The sequence below is a fragment of the Mytilus trossulus genome, chromosome 14, assembly GCF_036588685.1.
Source record: "Mytilus trossulus isolate FHL-02 chromosome 14, PNRI_Mtr1.1.1.hap1, whole genome shotgun sequence".
In the NCBI taxonomy this organism is placed as follows: Eukaryota; Metazoa; Mollusca; class Bivalvia; order Mytilida; family Mytilidae; genus Mytilus; species Mytilus trossulus.
In genome coordinates, this window is record NC_086386.1 from 24,794,006 (window position 1) to 24,820,084 (window position 26,079).

At 32.6% G+C, this 26,079-nt stretch overlaps 2 protein-coding genes across 2 annotated transcripts in view; both read left to right on the plus strand.

Moving 5' to 3' along the window:
* The window catches only part of LOC134697276 (uncharacterized), a 93,756-nt gene that overhangs the window by 51,754 nt on the left and 15,923 nt on the right, over positions 1-26,079 (plus strand). The gene's annotated exons all lie outside the window — the stretch shown is intronic.
* On the plus strand, positions 1,555-7,922 carry LOC134695586 (uncharacterized). The gene is made up of 3 exons (XM_063556856.1): positions 1,555-1,609; positions 2,645-2,730; positions 7,443-7,922. The coding sequence occupies exons 2-3, from the start codon at positions 2,670-2,672 to the stop codon at positions 7,826-7,828; spliced, it is 447 nt and encodes a 148-aa protein (XP_063412926.1). The 5' UTR covers positions 1,555-1,609; positions 2,645-2,669; the 3' UTR covers positions 7,829-7,922.

Here is a 26,079-nt window from a genome sequence, read left to right on the forward strand (position 1 = left end):
AAAACAGACCAAAGACTTATTATTACAAACTTCATTAAATAAAATGGTCGATGATCTATAATAATAACATCTACATTAAAAAAGTTACTTATATACCTTTTTTATTCTGAACTTCGAATTTGTTAAAAAAGTAAAACCGAATGTTGATATGCTGAAACGGAATTACATTAGATGGCAACAGTTAATAATACTTGTTTGAAACTTTTTCATACTAACGCAGAATAAAGCTCGAATTACTTGACTTCCATAGGTAAAAATTAATGTGTTTTCGTCCCCGAGGGTATCACCAACCCAGTAGTCAGCACTTCGGTGTTGACATGAATATTATACTTCGGTGTTGACATGAATATTATATGGTAATTTTTATAGATTTTCTGTTTACAAAACATTGAATTTTTCGAAAAACTAAGGATTTTCTTACCCCAGGAGTAGATTACCTTAGCCGTATTTGGCACAACTTTTTGGAATTTTTGGTCCTCAATGCTCCTAAACTTTGTATTTGTTTTGGCTTTTTAACCATTTTGATCTGAGCGTCACTGATGAGTCTTATGTTGACGAAACGCGCGTCTGGCGTATAAAATTATAATCCTGGTACTTTTGATAACTATTTACGCAAAAATATGATATATTAATTAAAAAATATTTGCTTCTCATAGTAAAAGACGCAATACAGATCGTATGCTTGCATCAACTTATCCAAATGCAGATTAAGATTAAGCCTAAACATTCTGATATTGTGTATTACTTTTATCGGTGATGGTTTTGTAATATCATCCACATTTACTATTACTATCGACTGAATACCCATCATGGTTCATAAGTTTGAAATATTTTCAATATATCTCCCTTTTTATTTGTTTCAGCAGACCAAAATCAAAAGTCATCAATCAAATGATTATGTAATTAATTAATTCTAATATTGCCAAAAATTCGCATTTTCATTTCTCATGTTTTAAAGAGAGATTTCATTAAAAAAAAATCCAGAAATGTGACACCTGATTATACTGGTTATTTTGATTATGGCTATTATCATAAAAATGGATAGTTCTTATTACACTTGGAACAAGGATCCAATGATTGAGAGTATTTGATGATGTCCTTTTCAAAAGAAGACATAGTTGAACCAGGAGTAACACTCAATACGATTTTTGTCTTTTAATAGGTGCAATTCATGAGAGAAACATTTTCATAAGTCAGCGAAAATTAAGATATCAATCAACTTTATTACCCCTTTTAAAATTGAAAATCAACATATACTTGATGTTCATACATCAAACTCTTTTAATGTTCATTTATGCATTTTCGTGTGTTCATGATTACATCTTTTGGCGAAAAGCAATGTTTTTGCACTTGTTTTTTAAGTGACAAAATTTACAGATAAAAATCTGAAATACTTCCTATCCATTAAAATATAAATTACAGTTTTTTTAATTGCTTACATTTACGTCCTTTTTTTATTCGTTTGATGTGTTTGAAAAATGAATATGCATGACAGGGATTTAGGATATATAAACTGTTGATCCTTTTAACATATATCAACATCCATTTGATTGACGAAACTTCAACTTCATAGTTGTACAGCACACAGCGGCATTGATTACTGACAAAGGTGAGTGTTTGAGTGTTGATAAAAATTCCATAAACTATAGACACTAGTAAGTGTTAGTGTTTTAGTAGGAATTGAATAAATTATTACCAACAGTTAGCATGGTGAGTGTTTATGTATTGCAAGGATTTTTGTTATTGTACCCCTGGTCTCTGATTCAATTTGCTAGATGTTGCACATCTCTCTAAATTTGTTTGTTCAGCTTCATCTTCGAATGTATTTTTTGCAACTCTTTTGTTTTATGTATAAATGGTAAGTGTTGTACAGGAATGACAAATCCATTAGGTTTAATATTATTAGTCTTATGTCTTCGATGAGTGTTGCACGTTACCAATTTAAATAAAGAAGGAAAATTAAATATTTTTTCTACAATCAAATTCTACGTTAAGGTTTTGATAATACAGTAAAAATATGTCGTAGTTTTGCGTGTTGCTGCAAACTGTTATTGATTTAAACCTCTTTGCTATCTTTTAACTTTAAAATTGGTTTGGAATGCTTGTATATTATATCATAGACAGACAAAAATTATTTAGTTAATCCGGACATATTTGAACGAGAAAAAAGCAATATGAAAATCAAACATCTTCTTCAACAGACCGCAAGTTGAATCATAGAAACAGACAAAAGATGTGTCAGACTATCAAATGTCTAAAAGAGTATTGTTATCATTTATAATGTAGAACTCATGTTCTAAAATAAATTTTAGTATTTTATGACATTACGATATCATTATTTCGTGATAGTGTTCTACGTAATTTTATTGCAAATAAAAGAAAACATTCGTTTTAAATGTCGTTCTAGGTTTAGCTTCATTTTGAACGTTCACACTGAACATTTGACACTTCTTTGTCTGTTTTTTTTTTATATATTGTTTAGATTTGGTCATGTTTTATGATACCCCCTTTTTAAATTTATATTTGATATCTGTGTTTCTGTTGATACCTTTTTACAGAAATAAATGTATATGTGTACGATTTGTTTGCATTTATTCGAAAGGTATACATATATATTATATTTGAGTATTTTTCTTAATTTCAGATACGCTTATCACCTGTCAATAGCAATGATTATGAAACCTATTATTACATCCATTTTGTTTGTGTTGATGTGCCGAGCATGTACTGGTAAGATTAAATGCTAATCACGATTTTAAGTTATGATAGAATGTCCTTTTCTGTTATAAATATTACAATAGGTATTCAATTTCACTGGACTAGAAATATTTCAGATTTGTATATTGCAAATCGAAATCGACTTGGTTGCACATTTGAATGACAAAAATGTACGTATAGTGTACTTATATACGGAAACAATATTCTGCAAGTCATACAACGTTTTAATTGAAGGCAAAGTTCAAATCCGTTTTTGGTGTACCAGCCCGTAAATATTCATCAGTTTACAAATTGGTTATAATGGCATCTATAACCAATGATAACATACGTATTTTAAATAGAAATATATTGATGATATTAAACATTTGGTCAGGGTAATATAAAAATGCTATATGACAGCAATATTATTGAACAACAAAACTTATGGTCGTCTTTATTTCAGATAACTTATATAACTTCGTGTTATTTACTTGCATTATTAATCCGTAGTTTTGATACACCACTATTGTTAGTAAAACAATCTAATTCCCCCGCATTTCTAAAAAAAACCAGAAAAATTTATGTCGGAATTACTCATCAAAAAATAAAGTTACGCATGATAGATTGACAAATATAATGATAACACAATTATGTCGGCTTTAAGATGTGACTTTATATCTTTTAGTTCAAATTGCTAAACCGACACTAAAAAAAAGTAGTTTGATATCTTATCTTGTTTTATGAAGCCAAAGTTTGTACGAACGAAAGGCAATATTTTCACTTCGTAGTTTAAACTATATGCCGTTATCATAAATCAGTATAAATGGTTACGTAAGATGACTTAAGTTCCAATAATTTCCCCTCAAAATATACAAATCACCAAGACTCATGACAATTGCCGGACAAGAGCTTCAAAGGTTTTAAAGAATATCTTCATTTATTGATCATTATCTAAGAATTACAAACGTGTAACTGAAATCAAGTTATTCCATATTACTTTACACTCAGATTTTGATATATTATGTTTAGAAGAGAAGGGATTGGGAATGGCTTTAGTTCTTGTTTTTTTTTTAAAAACAGCAGCATGTATATTTTTTTTCGTAAAAGAATAAAATAGAGAAAAGGCATTACTGGCAATTATAACAAAAAAATAATGCTTAAAGATTCTTCTGCAAATTTGAAGGTTTCTACTATATACTGACTACCTAAACTATGTTTTACATAAATTACGTGCTTTTCATGGTCCTTTTGACACTGTTGACAATTTTGATTTTTCTACTCTTTACACTACACTTCCACACTATATTTTATTAAAAAAAGGTTTTCCGATTAAATTAAATGATCGTTTGGTTCAGGTGAATACAAACTATTTGCTGAAACTCATTTGAAGCCTTCTTCTCTAATGAGAAAGGTAAATATGCTAGATATACTTACTGGAGGTGTGATGAGATGATTGAAGCTGTTAATTTTCTCCTTGATAATATGTATGTACGTTTCGGCAACAAAGCTTAGCGACAGGTTGTAGGTATCCCCATGGGCCCTAAAATTGTGCCTCTTTAATAGAAGACTTTTTTTGTACTGTTACGATTCAAAGTTTATTACTTAAATCAGTAAAGACCCGTCGAAATTGCATTTAATTGATATATTCAACAACACTTACCGTTACAATGTATCTTGATGATATTTTTTTGTTAAATAATCAAGAATTTTCTCAATATACTACTGAAATTTACCCCAAGGAACTTACTTTGAATACATCAAATCTAATCGGTTATAACTGTCCTTTCCTGGATTTAGATATTTCGGTTTTGAACGGGAAACTCCAACCTAAAGTTAACGACAAAAGAGACGATTTTTCGTTCCCTATTGTTAATTTTCCATTTCAAGATGGTGATGTTCCTTTGACACCATCTTACGGTGTTTATATTTCACAGCTCATGTGCTATACTCGTGTCTGTTGTGACGTTTTTGATTTTAAAGAACGTAGTCTATGTATTACTGGCCATGTAAATTATTAAACCAGGGATATCGTTACCATAAATTACTTAAAACCTTTACTAAATTTTTCCATAGATTTAAAGATTTGGTTTTGAAGTTTGGTTGTACCTATTCAACACTGTACTAAGATCATTGAATATTGTTTTTATTGGTATAGATATTGATTTTGTTGTCAGTTAATCAAAAGCTAACTAAATATAACTAGTATGTTATCTACATATACATATTCATGGATCTACAATCTGTCGATACCTGTAACTTGGCAGTGCACAAGGTCATGTTTTTCTCTGGCTGTTTATGACGTCTTTATATTAATTCCATTGGATATTGAATGTACGGATTGATAGTTTAGTCTTAGATGCACGATGTTTTTTATTAGTTGTTTATGGCTTTGAACTAGCTGTCAGATAACTCCGAGTACTCTCAGATCCGTCCATTGTGTCTTTTTATGTCGGGATGTATAAGAACACGGCCATGTCCACTTGTATTTTTGTCCATCTGATGAATTAAGCCTTTTTCAACCGATTCCTATAGTTCGTTCTTATGTTGTACTGTTATACCACTGTTACACGTTAGGGGAGGGTTGGGATCCCGCTAACACGTTTAACCCCGCCACATTATTTATATATGTGCCTGTTCCAAGTCAGGAGCCTGTAATTTAGTGGTTGTCGTTTGTTAATGTGTTACATATTTGTTTTTTTATATAAATAAGGCTGTTAGTTTTCTCGTTTGAATTGTTTAACATTGTCTTATCGGGGCCTTTTATAGCTGACTGTGTGATAAGGGATTTGCACATTGTTGAAGGCCGTACAGTGACCAATAGTTGTTAATGTCTGTGTCATTTTGGTCTCTTGTGGACAGTTGTCTCATTGGCAATCATACCATATCTTCCTTTTAATAAAGGATATACATATTGCCACAAAATACGGAAATGAGAAAAACAATCCCAAATGTTAAACTACCATGATATTTTGCGATAAAGAAATCATCGGGAAATGCTACAAAATAAAAAGGAAACTAAAGCGGAAAGAAATGAACAAAAGGAGTATGTATAAATGACAAAAATGTAAGAATTGAGCGTCACGGATGAGTCTTACATGTATGTAGACGAAATACTCCCCTGGCGTACTAAATTATAATCCTGGTACCTTTGATAACTATTAAGATAATATTCAAAATCTAATCTATATTAGAATCTGTGTAAATGAGTAATGAATGTATGCTTCAACAATGCGAACATCTGCAAAAGAGAGTTATCAATTTTGGCCTGGAAAGACTGACAACGCCTGTAAATGAATATTCATTAAAAATGTCTATACGACCACTTTGATTTTTATTTGTAAAACTATGCATTTTCAGACAAACCAAAATCGGTTACCATATTCACGACCGTAAATTAACATCGTCACTTATACACTTGAACGCCTAAAGCGTTCTTTATAATCGTCGAAATCGGCTTAATTTGAGGAACGTCGTGTAAATAGTACCAACATCGTGCGCAACGTCAAATTTCAAAATTGCATACGCATATGCATATATTCTAAGAGAAAAACAGTTTGTTACATATTTGTATATTAAGTCATGTTATAAGTATGTGTAATAAGCTTATGATGAAATGCCAGTTTTTGATTGGTTATAACGAGAGAGACCGTTTGCCTTATTTCTGACTTTGAGGATTTTGAATGTCACCCTATTATTCAGACTAATAAAAAATCAATGTTTTGGAGACAATGAATTGAATCTACATACATTGTACATAATTCTATAACACATTTTAAAGTCATATGAAACGAGTGAGTGGTGAAAAATAATGTTTATCCAATTCGTGAACCAATGCATGTATATATCTTAAACTTAGTCCTCGGTGCACGAATTTATCATTTTTTACGCAAATATATCGTTTAATTGTCAATTTGTTTCTCTCTGTCTGTGATGATTTAACAAATATGGCTGCTCATTAAATGCCGTGTTTTGAAGCCGATGTTCACCGATTGTCACCTTATAGTAAACAAATAACAAAAAGCATGGGTATTGAGTACGTGTTTATCATGTACAATCAGATAATTGTTTATTTCAATGACAGATCCATGCGTATTGCGATCACTGGATATTTACTAGGAGGGTTACGCTCAAGTCACTATGCATACGGAAATTATGTCAGCGAATTGCTTCCTGGAAGAAAGCAATTAAAAATAAGAAAACTTCTTCTAAATGTGGATAAAGTAAAGAATGTTCATCAGAAAAAAGTATATGTACATAAGTTGTATAATGAAAACTATCTATTTAGTTATAAAAAAAACATATGCATAATTGTTTTTAATTTGATGTTTCTTGTGACTTTAAAGTTTATCGTTTTGACCTCAGGTCTTTTTCATAGACTGTTTTACATTAATAAACTCATCATAGATACCAGGAATAAAATTACACTTACACCAGACGCGCGAGTCGTCTACAAAAGTCTCGAATCAAAAAAATGTTTAAAAGGACAAATAAGGCACAAAGCTAAAGAGCATTGAGGATCAAAAATGCCTAAAATATTTACCAAATACAGCTTAAGTATCAATCTTCTCGTCACTTTTGTTACATTTCTAAGGAAAATAACGTGTGAGATCGTCTTCATATGTCCTATTTATACATTATTCAATGTCACAGGATTTTTAATTGCATACTTTATGTTTGTTTATGTATGCGTTTGTACGTACGTATTTATCATTTTTTTAAATCTTTTTTTCAAATCTTTTTTTCAGCTCACTTTACAGTCACATTACCTTCAGGTAAAACAACAGTGGGTGTAGGAAATAAAGTCAAATACAACACGGCCGTCGACAACCCCGCAACTAGCGGATATAGTACCACTACGGGTATTTTTACTGTACCAGCAACTGGAACTGGAGCTGGAAATGGTGTTTACTCACTGTCTGTGTCCATGATGTCTGGTACTCAATCCGCTCACCTCACTCTAAGGAAGGGTACAACAGTTTTGGCATGGCTATACACTAATAAAGATTATAACATGGCATCTCAAACTGTAAATGTTAATTTGGTAGCAGGTGATATGATTTCTGTACAAATGAATAGCGGGGCAGACCTGTTTGATGTTTACAATACTTTCAGCGTAGCTAAGGTAGCATAAATATGAGAGAACAAATTTATCGAATCAGCCTAAAACATAAAATGGACTAAAAATGTAAGCAGTGAATGCTGTCAAATAAAGTTTACCATTCTTATATTGTTACACTTTTTTGATCGAGTAATAAGCTACCAAACACATTCAAAGTATTGTTTAGACTTTATACGTAAAACAAAAAAAGTATTCCATTATTGTATTATTAGTATATTGTTATGCATTTTATCACAACCTTAACTTTGCGATAAACATATAATCTTATATTATACTAGATTATGGAATTTGTGTCCGACCGAGAACATCTCTATGTTCAATACTTTAGGAATAAAGGCCTTCGACTGTTGTCTGCTATATGGTCGGGTTGTTGTCGCTTTGACACATTCCCCATTTCTTTTCTTAGTTTTATTTTCTAATTATTACATGATTTATCTTTACCCTGGCATGTTGATTTTGTTTCATAGATCACACTACTTCCTTGATCAAAATTCGACAATGTCGTTAAGTTTTCATGCCTTTCTTCTGAATACTAGTATCCTGTTATCACGAGTTAAAAGTAGACCAGACCTGATGATGTCACATAGAAAGGACACACCTTTCTACACATTTTTTGAAAGGAATGATAAAATGTGTCTGCATATTGTTTAAAATAAAAATTATTAGCGAAACACCAAATATTGTGCAAAACGATACTTATCCACCCTTGACAGTTTGTTTTGAAGTATTCAAAACGCTCGGCGATCGTCTCGTTTACAATTTTGAAAATTTAATTGTCTTGACTGGATAAATATCGTTTCACACTCGATACAGTAGTATAATATCTATATCTAAGACGGATATGATATATATAAGAAAATGAGGAATTCGTGAATAAGAGAACAAAACGACACATACAACATACTGATCTTAAATATCTAAACAAAATAATGGTCAACTCATATTGTTGCATATCAGTTTGAAATACAACAAGATTCCTTACGACAACATGTTAAAAACCAAACAGTCTATTCAATTCTACAAGTGAATTTTCCTGTTTGTGTGAAGGTATTTCAAAATTTCTGGAACAAATAAAAAGATAATAAATTGCTTTGCTGAGCGTAGCTGGATACGACTGCAGAAGTCCAACCTTGAAAAGTTGGGGCTAAACTGGACACAAAATTCACGTTTGATGCAGGTCTGAATTTGGAATGTATTTTAAGTTTTGACACATAATAGGTTTGTGACAAATAAAACTGTACTCAAAGAACTTCAAATTAGTTATATGATTTCGATTTATATTCAACCTTTTGCTTTTGTGCAATACACTATTCGGTTGCAATAAAAATAAGAATGGAAATGGAGAATGTATCAAAGAGACAACAACCCGACAATAGAAAAAAACAACAGCAGAAGGTCACCAACAGGTCTTCAATGTAACGAGAAATTCCCGCTCCCGGAGGCGTCCTTCAGCTGGCCCCTAAACAAATATATACTAATTCAGTGATAATAACGCCATACTAATTTCCAAATTGTACACAAGAAACTAAAATTAAAAAAAATACAAGACCAGAGGCTCCTGACTTGGGACAGGCGCAACAATGCGGCGGGGTTAACCATGTTTATGAGATCTCAACCCTCCCCCTATACCTGTAGCCAATGTAGAAAAACGTTTTTTATCCCATTTTTCTTTGCTTTTGTGTAATACATTTCGCTGTTGAATATGAAACACCAAAAACAAATATTTGAAGAAATTTTCCTTTAATTTCTGAAATCTGATATAAAAAAATGTGTCCCCATTTTATTTTTACCCCTATCCACTTTCCCTGATTCCCAAAAGAAATCTCTTTCCCTCATGATATGGATAGTATCGCTATTCAAATTGTAATGGTGTTCGCAACCACAATTACACATTTAAATACATCATAAAAGTTTTTAAATATAAAATGACATACATAATCATGGCTAAAATTAATATTAATTAATAGTAATTAATAGAAATAAATTAACAGCTTATCATCTGAAGATAATCATCGTTAATTAAAATATAATTAACAAGCAGTATAAGGGAGGTAATCAAACAGTGTTCTTTTAATTGATTTTGATTACCTCCCTTACACTGCTTTTAAATTGTCTCAATTGTCCTTTAACCAGAAAACCTCTTGTTTTCCTTTCCCCCATAATTTCATAATGGTTTGCGCCATAATCCCGATCCTAACCATCCCTGTGTAGTATGGACACTTGTGGTATAATTTCAGAGAGATTGATACACTTTAACACAAGTTATTGTCTTGAAACTAAAACAATGCTTATATGGGCCCCTTTTTTGGCCCGTAATTCTTAGACAGTTGGGACTATAAATACGAAAATCAATCACAATCTTCCTGTCTTCGGACGAAGCTGACGACGACAACGACATTGTAATACAATTTACAATAAGAAAAAATGAGTTTTGCGGTCGTATAAAAATGGGGGGGGGGGGGCGACCTAGTTTTGTCACAATAGCAACCTAAGTTTCTTTTTTTCCCAAAAATTCACATGATATTTGCTTGTTATACAAACAATTAAATAATTCCACTATATCAAACCTACAAGCATATAGAGTAATTCTTGTTTCACGTTAAAGTGTAGATTTGCGCCTATTAAATACAGATTCAAGAGTTTTAGAATCTGAGACTTATTATTTCGATCTTAAAAAAAAGATGATTTATTTCATTCCCGCAAACAAAAATGTAAGAATGAAAAATGTTTCTGGTATTTACGAGTGATTTCTTTATAATAATTTCAAGATGGAAAGTGGCATGTATTCTCATTAACATAAAACAAAAAAGTATTTGTCACCGACCATTCCGAAAAGTTCTGAGTGATTCTCATGGTTTTTTTTTCTCTCTCTCTCTCTCTCTCGTTTTTGGGAGAATAGTTGTCTTTCTTCAGAACTTCAGAACATTGAATCTGACGTCACAGTAAAAGTTGTCCTTACAAGCGCAATACTCGAGAAAAAAATGGCACATTGGACGATGTTAACCCATATTCCAATTTTCAAGAATAACAACCATATTCACATTAAAATCTGTTCGAAATAACCATTTATGCCGCTTTCGAAAGGAAAGTCTGTTTTTTGTCCACACCCTGTCATATGCAAAATCATTGAAAATATAATGTGAAATGAGAGATGACACTGGCTAACTTATAGACTATTTGACTATACTAGACTAGATGTGAAGATTTTGTTTGGTCTCGGCAATTTCAGAAGTTTGCCCTATTGCAGTTTTTGTCACTATTGACAGACATATAGACACTAGCATGGACGGACATATTTATATCATTATATGGTTTGTACATGTTGTATAGATTGCCGGCATTGAACATTGAAATTTGTTTTGGTTATTGTAGTTTCTTGATAGTGAGAAATTTTATGTTGGATCTTATTCTTTAAGCAATTATTTTTGTCATAACTTAAATTTACAAATACTTTAGTTTTAAACACTGTAATTTTTTATTTCAATTCACAATCACGAAGTATTGATTACTTATAATTTTTATCTTATTATATAAAAAGCTGACGAGAATCATCCAGAAATACAAAATTGAGAAAAAAAATGGGGAATGTGTCAAAGCGACAACATCTCGACCATAGAGCAGACAACAGCCGAAGGGCACGAATGGGTCTTCAATGCAGCGAGAAACGCTCAAACCCGTAGGCGTCCTTCAGCTGGTCCCTTAAAAATATGTATACTAGTAGTACAGTGATCATGGACGTCATACTAAACTAGGAATTATACACAAGAAATTAAAACTAAAAATTGTATAAGACTAACAAAGGCTAGAGGCTCATGATTTAGGACAGACTCAAAATTGCGACGGGGTTAAACATGTTTATGAGGTCTTAACCCTCCTTCTATACCTCAAGTCAATGTAGAAAAGTAAACGCTTAACAATACGCACATTAAAATTCAATTTAAGAGAAGTCCGAATCTGATATCCATAATGTCAGAAGATGTATCAAAAGAAAATAAATAAAATAATAAAATGACAATAATACAAAAATAACAACAGACTATTAGCAGTTAACCGACATGCCAGCTCCATACGTTTATCTAAACATGCATACGTTGCCAGTATATCGAAACTTCTCGAAAGTATTATTTGCTGGCCTAAACTTCTAACAACTCGACTTTTAAAATCACATAAGTTCAAATCCTTAGTGCAAGTCATTAGAATTTTTCAGTATAAAGTTCCATGGGCGTACAGATTTGCGTTGATTTAAAAAAAAATCGAACTTTTATTTGCGCCGATATAGTAATTTAATGAAGTAATCAAACCTAGAATGTATATTGGTTTTATATGGATATAAAAAGTATTCCATTATATTTAAGATAATTTTGGTTATATTATTCGGAAACTTCGTTTTTACACGATAACGAAAAGAGCGGTGTTGGCAAGCACAGCAAGTATAGAAGATATAAAAAGAGAATCGAAAAATCCCTAATCAAATGACAAAACCAAAAACTCAGACACATCAAACGACTGGACTCGATATTTTTCGTCGTATTTGTGAAGCATGTTAAAAAGGTTGAATTGTGCAGCAATTCGTATCTAGTACCCCTTGCCTTTCTTTTGGAGAAACCATATATCATCGTTCTCAAACCAAAAATTATCAACTTTTTAAACATTGTGACTTGGATGGAGATTTTTGTATTGGCACTCATCCACTAAAACCACATCTTCTTATTTCTATCATTTCTTTCGTTCTGTTATTGCTTAAGATCGAATCTATATTCTTACAGACTCATCCCAAGTACATTTAAATATCCCTTTAACGGATCACTTTTCTAACTCGTGTTTTAGAAAACAACATCGAATTATGAGGGGAAAAAAACATAATACTACACACGTTTTCTGTTAATTTTTGTTTAAATTAACATTGTCATTACCATCACACAATGTCGGTTGGTTATGTGAGTAATGTTATAGATAAGACGACTGTACATTTTTTTCTAAAAAAAAATTCATCGGAAGGTACCAAGACCTTGTTGATAGATATTCCATATCAATCTCACAAATATTACACGATGGTCTTAAAGTATAGATTCTGTGTACTAACGTGGTTTATCATCTTAATAACGTGTTATAGTATTTTTAAATGTTAAGTCTGTTTTTGGTGATATCCATTTGACAATGTTTGACGTGTTATTGTTCTTAAATTTTTTTGTCTTCTTATCTTTTATATATGTTAATGTGCTTCGTCTAAATGGCTTTTGTTTTGTTTCTTTGATACATATGACGTGGCTCTGTACAGTCCGCCGTTGTGTTATTTTCTATGATAATTTTTGTATTATTGTCTTTCATTTTTGCTGATCTGCTTTGTTTATAATAAGCCCTTTTGTGTTTCTTGGCTCTTTCATAGAAAAAAAACCCACAATTAGCATATAGACAAGCGACAAGAAGGACAAGGGAAACTTCTAATTTAGATTTTGCAAAGAATATGCCTAAAAGAAATAGACTATAGCCTGTTTTTTACTTTAAACGACAAATTTAGTAGATATCTACCTGTGTGACGTCAAATGCGCGATTCTTCGTCAGAGTTAATGTTAACTTTACCATGTGCCGGTCAGGGTATAGATTCAGTTCCGGTGCTTAAAATAGTTCAATCCTTTATCAGTGAACTTAAGAAAGAGGGACAAAAGATACCAGAGGGACAGTCAAACTCATTAATCGATAATAAACTGATAACGTCATTGCTAAAATGAAAAGAACAAACAGACAAACAATAGTACACATGACACAAAATAGAAAACTAAAAAATAAACAACACGAACCCCTCGAAAAACTAGGGATGCATCGGACAGGGTCAGCAGATTCTGCTCCACATGACAACATAACAAATCCGGAAAATAGTCTTATTAGGTAGATCACATTCATGAAAGGGAAGGGAATATAGTTTCGACGTAAGGAACAAATTCGATATCATTTGTGAAACGGTTATTTCAAAATGGTTAACCAACTCGTGATTGCGTCCGTAAAATTTACGAAGGGATGATTTCATCTTCACCATTTGGAACTCTTGGTTTGATAGCTTCCTTGTGAGCAGCAACTCTCTATCAAGAAAATCATGATAGAAAATGCAATCACGAAAATATCTTATCAATTGGGAGATATATACCCCGTATGCAGGTGCTGCTGCAAAGTGGTTAAGATTATGATATAATATTGACTGCTGTTCCCCTATATTTGACAATTTTGTCTATTTGACTTGTTCACTCATCGTTGCCAATATAATGGAATTTGATGCGACTGTCATACAAGTCAGAGGTTTAGCTAGCTGTAATACCAGGTTCGACCCCCCCCCCCCCATATATGTGTATATGCAAATGATACTTTAAAAACATTATATCAAATACTTTTCAGCTGCGTTTACAGCAACATCACCTTCATGTATTGAATCAGTGAGTATAGGAGGTTTAGTTATATATAGCAGATTGATTTTTGGACATGGAACTGCATATAGTACAAGTACGGGTATTTTTAGTAGTCAGTGCTTTAGTACGGTGACCGAGTAAGGAAAAGTCGCTTATTTAAGGAGTTTAATTGTCATTCGGAGTAAGCGGCTATAAATCACAGTATTGGTAGTTGAAATATTATTCTAAACATTATGACTTGTCGGCAAAAAATCGTACAGTGCAATTTTTGTAAATTGGGCTTTGAAATACGTTAGTTAACTTGAACGCAAAATCGACGTAGAAATGTTTTTAGCTCTAAATTGTAAAATAACATCCGTGATATGATTTCTGTTATTATATACTTTGTTGTTACACCTTATTTCAACGATTTCAAATAAAGTTTAGCAAAATTAATGCGATATTTAGAGTTTATGTAAAAGATTAACACTACGAATATTTTGCATTGAACAGAGTACGTTTCAATTTAATTTCATCATTTTTTTTAACACAAATTGTAAAATAATTCACAGTTTTATGATATTTAATACCTTTATTTATCAATAATATCAAATTCATTTATATCAGAAGCATTATTTTAGCAATTCAAGCCAAATATAAGTTGTAACCCTCATACGACGGAGCTAGTCGAAGATAATGTACAGCCTATTATAGATACATATAAGCAATTGGGAATGTGCTGTATCAACTGCCTTCAAAAACTAGGATGTGTTCCTTGAAGCAGTTGATATTTACTGTCAAATGTTAGAGTAGAACGAAAGGGAAATTGGTCACTTCCTTGAGATCGTCATCTCAAATGTAACCTCATGTTTTTGTAACCAACCGTACTAATTACTGAAGGCGTACGCCAGTTTACATACTCGGTATGCTTCAACCTTCTGAGAATTTGATAGATTGTTACGTTACCTTCAGACAGACTCCTTGGCATTTCAGCGGTTCATGGAAAGACATGGCAACAGAAAGACCATTCTAGAAGCCTCGCGTGGATCAGGTGGCACTGTAGGCATAACAAATCAAAAGTCTGCGCTTGTAAGATGGACCTTTTCTAGACATTTCTAAGAATCTCTTAGACGTGTAACGCAGAAAAGGGCTGGAACTGCTGCAAATAATGCATTATCACAAGGGGAAATAAAGCTAAAAGCAATGAAAAGAGATGAAGAACATGTTATTGCCATTGTTGATCTGAATGATCCATGAATAATCCGTTTGATGTGGAATCACATCCTCCATGTCTTGAAGGCTTGAGAATGTCTAAACATTTTATCACTAGTGCTCTGTCTTTAGATCCAGGCAAGGAGTCTTTATAGTCCAATATCAAAGTCAAAACTAAAAAAGTTTTACAACATGACCACAAAAGCAAACAAAAGATATAAATCGGGGGAAATACTTTTATCTCACATAAATCCATAACTTGTATTTAGACGTGAACTGATTTTGGCAAAATGTAGAGATGCTGTTACCATAGAACGTGTGCTGTCGCACTCTGTAGGTTCCATTCCAAATTCTGACTATTAAAACATATGTTCTGATGAATTTCTATAGCGCACACAGTAGCAGATGTTTTGACCGCTACGACATGAACAACTCTATAACGTCTGACGAAAGGGAACGCTGCACAAAGACTACAGCTTCCACCAAAGTGTATAAGATTATTGAGGTGAGAAGTACTCCTGATGGCAATACCTTGACAAATCCCTTATGATTCCCCCTGATGTGAGCTTTACATAGCCAGAACGGTTTTTTTTAAATGTAAATTTCGAAATTGTCCAAGTTATTTATACCAACACTGTTAATGGCTGTTGTAACTTGCTTAGCACTCAAGAGGAGACCTAGGCTGATACTTAATGCCTTAAACTTTGACGCGAAGTTTAGAGAAATTGGTAAGATCGGAAGAATATGTATACAAACATCTTATTTAAATGTGTTTGTTCTATGTGTTCACTACTATAAATATATGACACATTCAAGCGAATTGTGGGTGCAGATGGGGAGCATTAGCAGTGTAAAGGATGAACGGCGATTTTCACCCATTCACTAACTATGTGTATGTTTTCCCAACAATTTGTAAACTACTAACTGCTGTACATGCCCTACCGGATGCAACACAACTTTCTCTCTGCTTGGAGTAGGTAAACAAACTATCCAACAGACTTTGAAGGACACGCACGACTTTTTCATTGGTTTTTAGAGTTTCGATAATATTGCCAAAGATAAAGCCCTTTCTGTTCATGAAAGTTAATTTCTAAGCTCTCCGAATGGTTTACAAAAAAAAAATGGACATTTGCAAAATTACTGCAAGGATTGGTACTTAAGGTGGTATAGTAGTCTAAAATAGAAATGATAGAATTTGTTCATACTTTGACAAATAAAGGCAACAGTAGTATACCGCTGTTCAAAACTCATAAATCCATGGACAAAAAACAAAATCGGGGTAACAAACCAAAACCGAGCGAAACGCATTAAATATAAGAGGAGAACAACGACACAACACCGAAACGCAACATACACAGAAACTGACCAATCATCAGACAAAACACCACGAGAATAACAAATATAACATGAAAACCAAATACATGAATTTGGGATAGACAAGTACCGTGCCACGTCTTATCTCAATATCTCAAAAATAAGAGAAAACACAAACGACTCAACGTTAAAATGCAATACACAGAGAAACGAACAATAATATAACAATGCCCAGGATGAATTGTATAAAAAGGCACTAAAAGCCTATTATAAGTTATCTAAAGATTTTTTATCCTTGTATCCTTTAGTCAAAACAAGCATGCATGTTTTGGATCATACCATCAAATCCATCCTATTATACAGCTGTGAGATATGGGGTGCCTTTAACCCAAACGTAGTATCTATAATTGATACATGTTGAAAAATATAATAAAAATGATAGGTCACCGCGCATTTTCTCAAGCTACAGGACGTGAAAAAATGACACATTTTGTATGGATTATACAGAAAAAAACACCGTTTTCAGATTAGAAACTAAACCAAATGATAGAATTGTTAAATACTTAAGGAAAAGATAGCTTTCCGCGCGTCTGGCGTATTTACTAAATTTAGTCCTGGTATCTATGATGAGTTTATTTCAGACAATGCTTTGAGAATATCAATAGAAAAGATATGGTCACCGTACGTTTTTCCCGGCTAAAATTCAAAATAGGAAAATTCCATGTAGATTCCTTAAAAAAATGCACTGTTTTAGAGTTAACTCTCCTTAAAATGCCAATTTAAAAAATAAAAAAAACCAAAATTAAACAACATTTGCCAAATTATTAATATTTATGAGGTATATTCTTATAAATTGGTTCTTTTAAACGAAAATTCACATTAAATATTTGCATTCTGTATCAAATTTTGCTGACTTGATAGAAAATCTGGACCTTTGGTTCTCAATTTTTTACAATCCAAGATGGAGGAAGACACCCATACCACCTTAAGTGTGAAAACAAACAAAACAAAGGTTCTTATATTCAACAAGACAGGTATATTGATATACAATATGATTTTATGCTAAATGGTGTAAAACTAGAGTGTGCTAATACATATAAATATTTCGGTAAACATTTTTGTGCATCTGGCTCCTTTACAGTTGCCCAGGATGAATTGTATAAAAAGGCACTAAAAGCCTATTATAAGTTATCTAAAGATTTTTTATCCTTGTATCCTTTAGTCAAAACAAGCATGCATGTTTTGGATCATACCATCAAATCCATCCTATTATACAGCTGTGAGATATGGGGTGTCTTTAACCCAAAATGTGGTCTAATTATAGAAATGAGATTTTTTGATTTGATCATATTTACTCTAGATTACCTGCTGAAAATCTTTATACTAAATTCTGTAAATTTATTCTTGGAGCTCCAAAAAAAAGCACCAATTTTGCAGTACTAACTGAGTTGGGAAGACTATCAATATATTTTAACATGATTAAAGCAATGGCTAAATACTATTACAGACTAGAAAAATCAGACACTAACTTTCCATTGTTATATAATGCATTTACATAATCAAAGAAATTGTATGAATCAAAGAAACCATCGTGGTATAGTTATCAAAGGTACCAGGATTATAATTTAGTACGCCAGACGCGCGTTTCGTCTACATAAGACTCATCAGTGACGCTCCTATCAAAATATTTATAATGCCAAACAAGTACAAAGTTGAAGAGCATTGAGGACCCAAAACTCCAAACAGTTGTGCCAAATACGGCTAAGGTAATCTATGCCTGGGATAAGAAAATCATAAGTTTTTCGAAAAATTCAAACTTTTGTAAACAGGAAATTTATAAAAATGACCACATTAATGATATTCATGTCAACACCGAAGTGTTGACTATACTGGGCTGGTGATACCCTCGGGGACGAAACGTCCACCAGCAGTGGCATCGACCCAGTGGTGTAAACAGTTATCAAAGGTACCAGGATTATAATTCAGTACGCCAGACGCGCGTTTCGTATATGTCATCTGAAAAACTTCTTTCACTGATTAATAATTATCAAATATCCTCAGACACGGCTAAACCAATTGACAACAAAAAACTAAGAAATGTTATGTTGAAAGATCGGGAAAAATCTCAAAACTTTCTCAGAAGGAAAACTATGCACAGATGTTACCTTTAAATCAAATTTGGTTATGAAAAATATCTTAATATTGTAAAATAGTTATCAAAAGTACCAGGATTACAATTTAGTACACCAGACGCGCGTTTCGTTTACATAAGACTCATCAGTGACGCTCGAATCAAGATAGTTATAAAGCCAAACAAGTACAAAGTTGAAGAGCATTGAGGATCCAAAATTCCAAAAAAAGTTGTGCCAAATACGGTTAAGGTAATCTATTCCTGGGACAAGAAAATCTTTAGTTTTTCGAAAAATCAAAGTTTTGTATCAAAAAAATGACCACATAATTTGAAGATAGACGGAGTCTAACAAGATTTCGCATATCTGCTCACCATTTACTTATAGAGAGAAGTAGATATAGTAATACTCCCTGACACAATAGAATATTTAAGAGATGTTGTAGTAATGAGGTTGAAGATGAAACACATTTTCTTTTCAACTGTGATAGTTTATCGGACCAAAGGAAAGACATGATATCAATGATAAATAATTGCTGCAAATTTAAAAAAAATCTTGACCCTAACCAAAAACTGATATGGTGAATGAATAATGTCAGACATGAGAATTTATTATCAGAATTATGCATGTTCATTAAAAAATATGAAAAGGTTTAATGGGATTTATCTCCCTCTACTACTTGTAATTTGAACTTTATGTTTTCTCTATAGTGAGTTCTAGAGCACCGTCCCTTGATGAATATTGCCCAGTAGCAATGTCAACCCTTGCTGCTGTGCATTACTCATGAGGAGAATCACTATTGATGTACATGTAATCTCATGTATATGTAGCTAGTTCTGAAGGATCTCCCCTTGATGACCTTTGCATTGTTGTGATGTAAAAGTCCCTCACTACTGTGCACTGGTCATGAGGAGAACTACTGCAGAATGAGATACTACATTCCTGGTTCTATTTTTACTTCTTACGTTTTCCTATTCATAAACTTTATATCATATTCTTTTAATATTAAATTGGCCTCATTAAACTCAATGCCTCTTACCATAATTGTATCCTACATTGCTCATTTTATCAATTTATTATTTGTGTATTACGTATTGTGTTTTTCAATAATGTTTATATAATCATTGTATTATGATGTTTTTGTATCTTGCCTGACAAGGGCCCATGATTGGTATACTTGTAACCTCCAAAAACGATAAAACTGGCTTACGAAAGCACACATGTTAAGTTCATAAATTTATTATACTGTATTCATATATTCGAATTCACATTATACATATATCGAAAATAACATTGATTATTGGCAACGCTTAAATTTTGAAATATTCTGAGACACAACAACACCTGTCGATCAGTCATTTATCAATAGTAAAAGCGTACAATGTAGTGAACAGTTTTTACTTGTACACTAATAACTAGAATTAAGTAAATACTCTTTTGAAATACCTTTAGATAATATTTAGACAAAATAATCAAACTGTATCATACATATGATTTAATAAAATATATAAATGCTAATATAAAAATTATCTTTTCTCTTTTTTTTTCAATTTTATTTAATTTCCAAATTTCACTTCATTTGCCTTACTCTATCCAAAGAAAGATTACTCAAGAATTGTTAATGTAAAATTTGACATGTTACAAAATTTCAATCGCTGAACTCTATACAAAGAGAGATAATTCAAAAATTTCAAATGTTACAATTTTTGGCATGTTTTCTTTATTTGCCCTCAACAAACAAAATAAAAATACACAACTACACAACAATTTATGCAATATCATCATCTTTGTTATTATAATGATGTACATGAAAATATTCTGATCATTTGACTATACAAATAAAATAAACTTTCTCGCATAATTAACATTTTCAACATAAATCTAATTGTTAGTCATATTATGCTTAAACCATCCTTCTTGGAGTGTTTGTCCTAAACTCTGTCCAAGACTAGTTCCTAATGCAGCTATTGCTTTGCCCAATTGTTAAAATTGCACTAGTTCTTTGTTTCCATGAACAGATGTTTCTTTTAACAAGACAGACTTTGGCAAGTTAAAAGGATTTGAATGTTTTCCAGCGTTTGTTCGTTTTGATCTCCTTTTTGAATTGTCATCATCTACGCTAGCTGTAGTTACATCTTGTTCATCTTCGCCAGATTCCTGATGGTCAATTTAAACTGGTAACAAATTCGGGTTGACTATGGTCACATTCAATCCTCCAAAACTCGAATGCTGTCCTCAGTAATATCTGAACTTGAGTTTTGCATCATTTCTACTTATCCTGTGTCACAGAAAACATTCCTAACCTGGCCACTACCATCCGCTAACTGAATTCCGTACACATTGTCCTTAAACGGTGAACAACTCTGTACCTCGTTGGATGCCAATTTTCCTGCCTTTTGTTTCGTCCTTGTACATGTTTCTTCAGTAAGATGTTGGAACCAATTTCTATAGACTTGTCATCTATTCCTCTGTTCATAATTTCTTGTCTTTCACACGCTTTCTTGTAAAAGTTCTCATTAACTGTCTTAATTAACTCAAGGCTTCGGTCATTCGCTTCTGATGGTAAGCTGAATAAGTGTCTAAATCGGTGTCTATCTCCGTCATTCCATTATATGAAAAAGATTGTTAATAGGGAGGCTCGGCTCATGACCAAACATAACAAAATATGGAGTATATCCAGTTGAAGAATGCGGAGTTGCATTGTATATAAAAGTTAGTTCTGGCATATATTCCGGCCATTCAGCTTTCCTTTCGGGCATCAATGTTCTTAATCTGTCATGCATGGTCCTATTTAATCTTTCAGTTTGGGCGTTTCCTTCTGGTTTGTACGGTGTTGTCCGTGATTTTTTAATGTCATATATTCTACAGAGTTCACGTATCACTACATCCTCGAAATTCCTACCCTGTTCACCGTGTAACCGTTTAGGTATCCTTAGTTTCAAAAACCAATCCTTAACTAAAACTTTAGTATTTAAATCTCTACCATCTGAAGATTTCTCCAAAACTGTAAAATCCATAGCTAAAACATCTAATGGTTTACATGCTATTAACGAACCTATTGATGGACGAACAACTGTTGGTAACGGATTTTTAGCAACTGAACAACGTTCACATGTTTTGATACAATGTTTTACATCGTTTACCATATCTGACTAGTAACATTGTTTATGCAATAGTGCTAATGTTCGTTCTGTACCTTGATGTCCGGATAAATTGTGTAGTGTTTCAAGAACGTGGTGTTAGAATGTTTCTGGTATTACTAACTGTTTACACTCACCACATTCTATGTCATTTATCTTTCTGTATAAAATACCATTGTCTATCACCAATGAATCAAATTTCCTCAGTAACTTCTTCACTTGTTTCGTTTGTCTCGTCATCATCTGTACATGTGTTGACAGTTAACCCTGCTCTACAAAATTTAAAACAACAGAGAGAACATTATCACTACTTTGCAATTGTTTATATCGTCTGCAGTATACTCTGGAAATGTTGACATTGTTTCTATCTGATCAGTCAAATTTATTTAGTTTATATGCATGTTTTGTACATCATTGTTTTTAAAACATTCGCAAGTTGCTCAACATCTAATGCATTCCTGCTCAATACATCTGCTTTGACATTAGATCGTCCGGATCTATATTTGACCTCATAGTCAAATTGTGCAAGTTGAGAAACCTATGTCATTTCAGTCGCACTCAGTTTTGCAGTTTGCAGGTAACATAAAGGATTGTTATCGGTATAAACTATGAATTTTCTTCCTATCAAATAGTCTCTGAATTTTTCGGTCACAGCCCATTTTAGAGCCAATAATTCAAGTTTCATAGAACTGTAGTTTTCCATGTTCTTTTCATTCGGATATAAGCTGCGTGATGCGTACGCTATTACAACAGTTCCTGTTCTTGGTCTTGCGATAGAACAGCGCCTAAACATTGAATACACGCATCGGTTTCTAAACGAAATAGCTTTTTGAAATCAGGAAAGCCTAAAATTGGTGAACTTACTAACTTCTGTTTTAGCTCTTCAAACGACTCTGAACACTTCGCATCCCATTTTTCTTGAAATTCTTTAGCACTTAGTAATTTAAATTGCTTGGATTTCCCATCCTTTCCATTTGTTTTTGTAATGAGTGCATGAACTTTGGATCAAACTTCCTATAGTAACGTTTCTACATAGTCCAAGGAATGACCGGAGTTCTTTTTCTGTGGTAAGTACTTTCCAATCTTGGATTGATTTTGTTTTGTCTGGGTTTGTTTTTTTATGTCCTAAATATCTTACCTCCTTCTTGAAGAAATGACATTTTGACAATTTTAATTTCAAACCATGCTGTCTTAGTCGTTGAAATAAAAACTCCAGGCGTTCTAACTGTTCTTCTGCTGTCTTTGAAAAGATAAAAATATCATCTAAATAAATCAGTTATATTTCAAAAATTTTGTCATTAAACATGATTCCATTATTTTTTGGAATGAAGCCGCACTATTAGAAAATCCCATTGGAATTCTAATGTACTCATACAGACCTCCCGTTCCAACGCGAAATGCAGTCTTATGTATATCTTTTTCATCGGTCGCTACCTGATAATAACCTTGGGATGAGTCTAGCGTGGTATCAAACGTCGTTCCGTGCAAGGTGTCTAATGCCTCCTCGATTCTTTGAAGTGGATAAGCGTCACGTATTGTCTTTTTATTCAGGAATCTGTATTCTACACAAAGTCTAATAGACTTGTCATGCTTACGAACTGTTACTACGGGCGCTGCATAAGGACTAATACTCGTACGAATAATGTTTTGATTTAACAATTGTTTGATGTGTGCTCCAACTTCTTCCATTTGATTAGGTGGAATACGTCTATGCGGAATCGCAATTGGTGTCTCGTCTGTTGTAAGAAATCTATGCTTTACAATGTCTGTGTATCCTAAATCTAAATCGTTTTTACAAAATATATCGGTGTTCTTGTTTAACGAATCTTTAACTTTTTCTATTTGTTCATCGGTAAGGTTTTTCTTTTGTATGTCGAGGTCACTCAATTGTATTTTCTTATTGTTCTCTGTATTTGTTGTAGTTTGCTTACCAACAGCAATATCTATTTTCTTTATCTAAACATTAATTTGAGTCTGATCTATATTAATGTCAATATTGTCTTGTGACACCTCGTGTATCAGTGAAGCTGAATGTAATGTACCAACTCTTGTTTTCTGATTAATCCATACATCTTCTAATCCTATATTAATCATACGTACCGGTACTGGTCCTTGACTTATCTCAGCATAACTATCAACTACCATAATGTTTCTCTCGGTAAAGAGCCTTGGTTACCTTGTAATGGCTGAACAACTGCACAATACTTTTATTATTGTCTTTTTTTCTGGTTGTACACATTACTGTCTTCATTGAATTTCCCGGTATATGTACTGGATTGCTACCTGCTATCTTTACAAAAGACATTTTTCGAGAATCTATTTCACAGTCAAAAGAATTATTGTATACAGTTAAGATACCTTAAAATTGCTTCCCAATAAGTCTGTTTGTTTCGCTTCCATTATAATCTTCTAAAAGCTTCTTTCATCTTCATAAATAAATAATTTCCTAGTAAAAATGGTAATTTACTAATGTTATCAGTGTCTTTCACAACAAGAAACCCAACATTCGGAATCATTGTTTTTGCTACTGAAATATTGAGTTCAATATAACCTAAATAGGGGATTGGTAAATCATTGGCTCTGTGTCTTTCGTCCATTTTGTTTTATCATGTAGTATTGGTTTCTTTTGTAATAATGTTTTAAAATATGTTTCAGTAACTGTTGAAACCTGAGAACCAGTATCTATAAGATCTATAACTGATTGATTTTCAACAACAATTTCTGTCTCTGGACTTTTACTAGCAATGTTTTTAATATATTACTATGAAATGAATTGGCGTCTACTTGTACTGTAGTATCTTCTACTGATCGACTCACCGCAGTAGAAGCTACCCTTTTACCTCAATGTCATTAGGAACAACACCAACTCGACCTTGATATATGTTACCTCTTTGGTTATATCTACCACGAAAACCTCTTCCTCTACCTCTAAACTGTCCACGCGTATGCGTTTTCTGTGTATCTTTGTCAATTCTTTGTGCTTGAAAAGTTGATGGACATTCCGGACGTTTATGACCCTTACCACCACAATTATAACAATTAATTGGTTTATGGCTATAATATACATCATTGTTTGTTGAATCACTATATGTTTTAACATTATACCTGTTGGACAACCTATCAATTTGCTGTTGTTGCTTTTCTAACATTTCCTGTTTGTAAGAAGTTTAAATATCTCGGAGTTATCTTTCGATGTGTGTTCGGATTTTATTGCTTGATTGCTAACAAGTTCAGCATCTTGTATTTGTAGTTTTAATTTCCAACTTTGTGCATTTTCAATCACTCAAAGTAACACTTCATGTCTAAACTCAAGAAATTTCATTGTTTTGTGCTCATAACTGAATCGTTTTACTTCTCTTTTCAATTGCCATCAGATTCATAGAATAGTCTTGCAAAGTTTCATCATCTTTTTGGTTTCTTTGTGAAAAAATAGCTGTTGTAATTGACTTACTGAATCATAACCATCATATATACTTTTAATCACAAGCAAAATTTTGGCAACATAATCTCTTTCTAATGACGGTCTTAGTTTTATCTCATCTTTTGCTGGAGATATTAGATTTTGCATAAGCAAATCAATTTAGGCTTTTTCTTCTGGTATTGCTTTAATTGTAAGTTTTTACCTTTTTCTTTGTGCATATGGTATAATTTCTTACTCAATTCGTCTACTTTCTGTAACTTATCTTCTTTAGTTTAAATCTTGCTTGTTATTTCTATACCCTAGAAAATATTGACTAACCAACGTTGCCAATTTTATATATATATTTAGTTATCCTGTCGATGACGCCATTTTTGTAACCTCCGAAAACAATAAAACTGGCTTACGAAAGCACAAATGTTAGATTCATGAATTTATTATACTGTATTCATATATTCGACTTCATATTAAACATATATCGAAAATAACATCAATTATTGGCTACGCTTAAATCTTCAAATATTCTTGTTCACAAAACTGAGACACAACTACACCTGTCGATCAGTCATACATTGTATCGTTTCTACTTGACGATTGCCGGAAAAGAAAAGATAACTCTTATGTATACCGGAAGTGTGATTCGGTTGTGTGCTGCACGATACCAAGAAGAAAT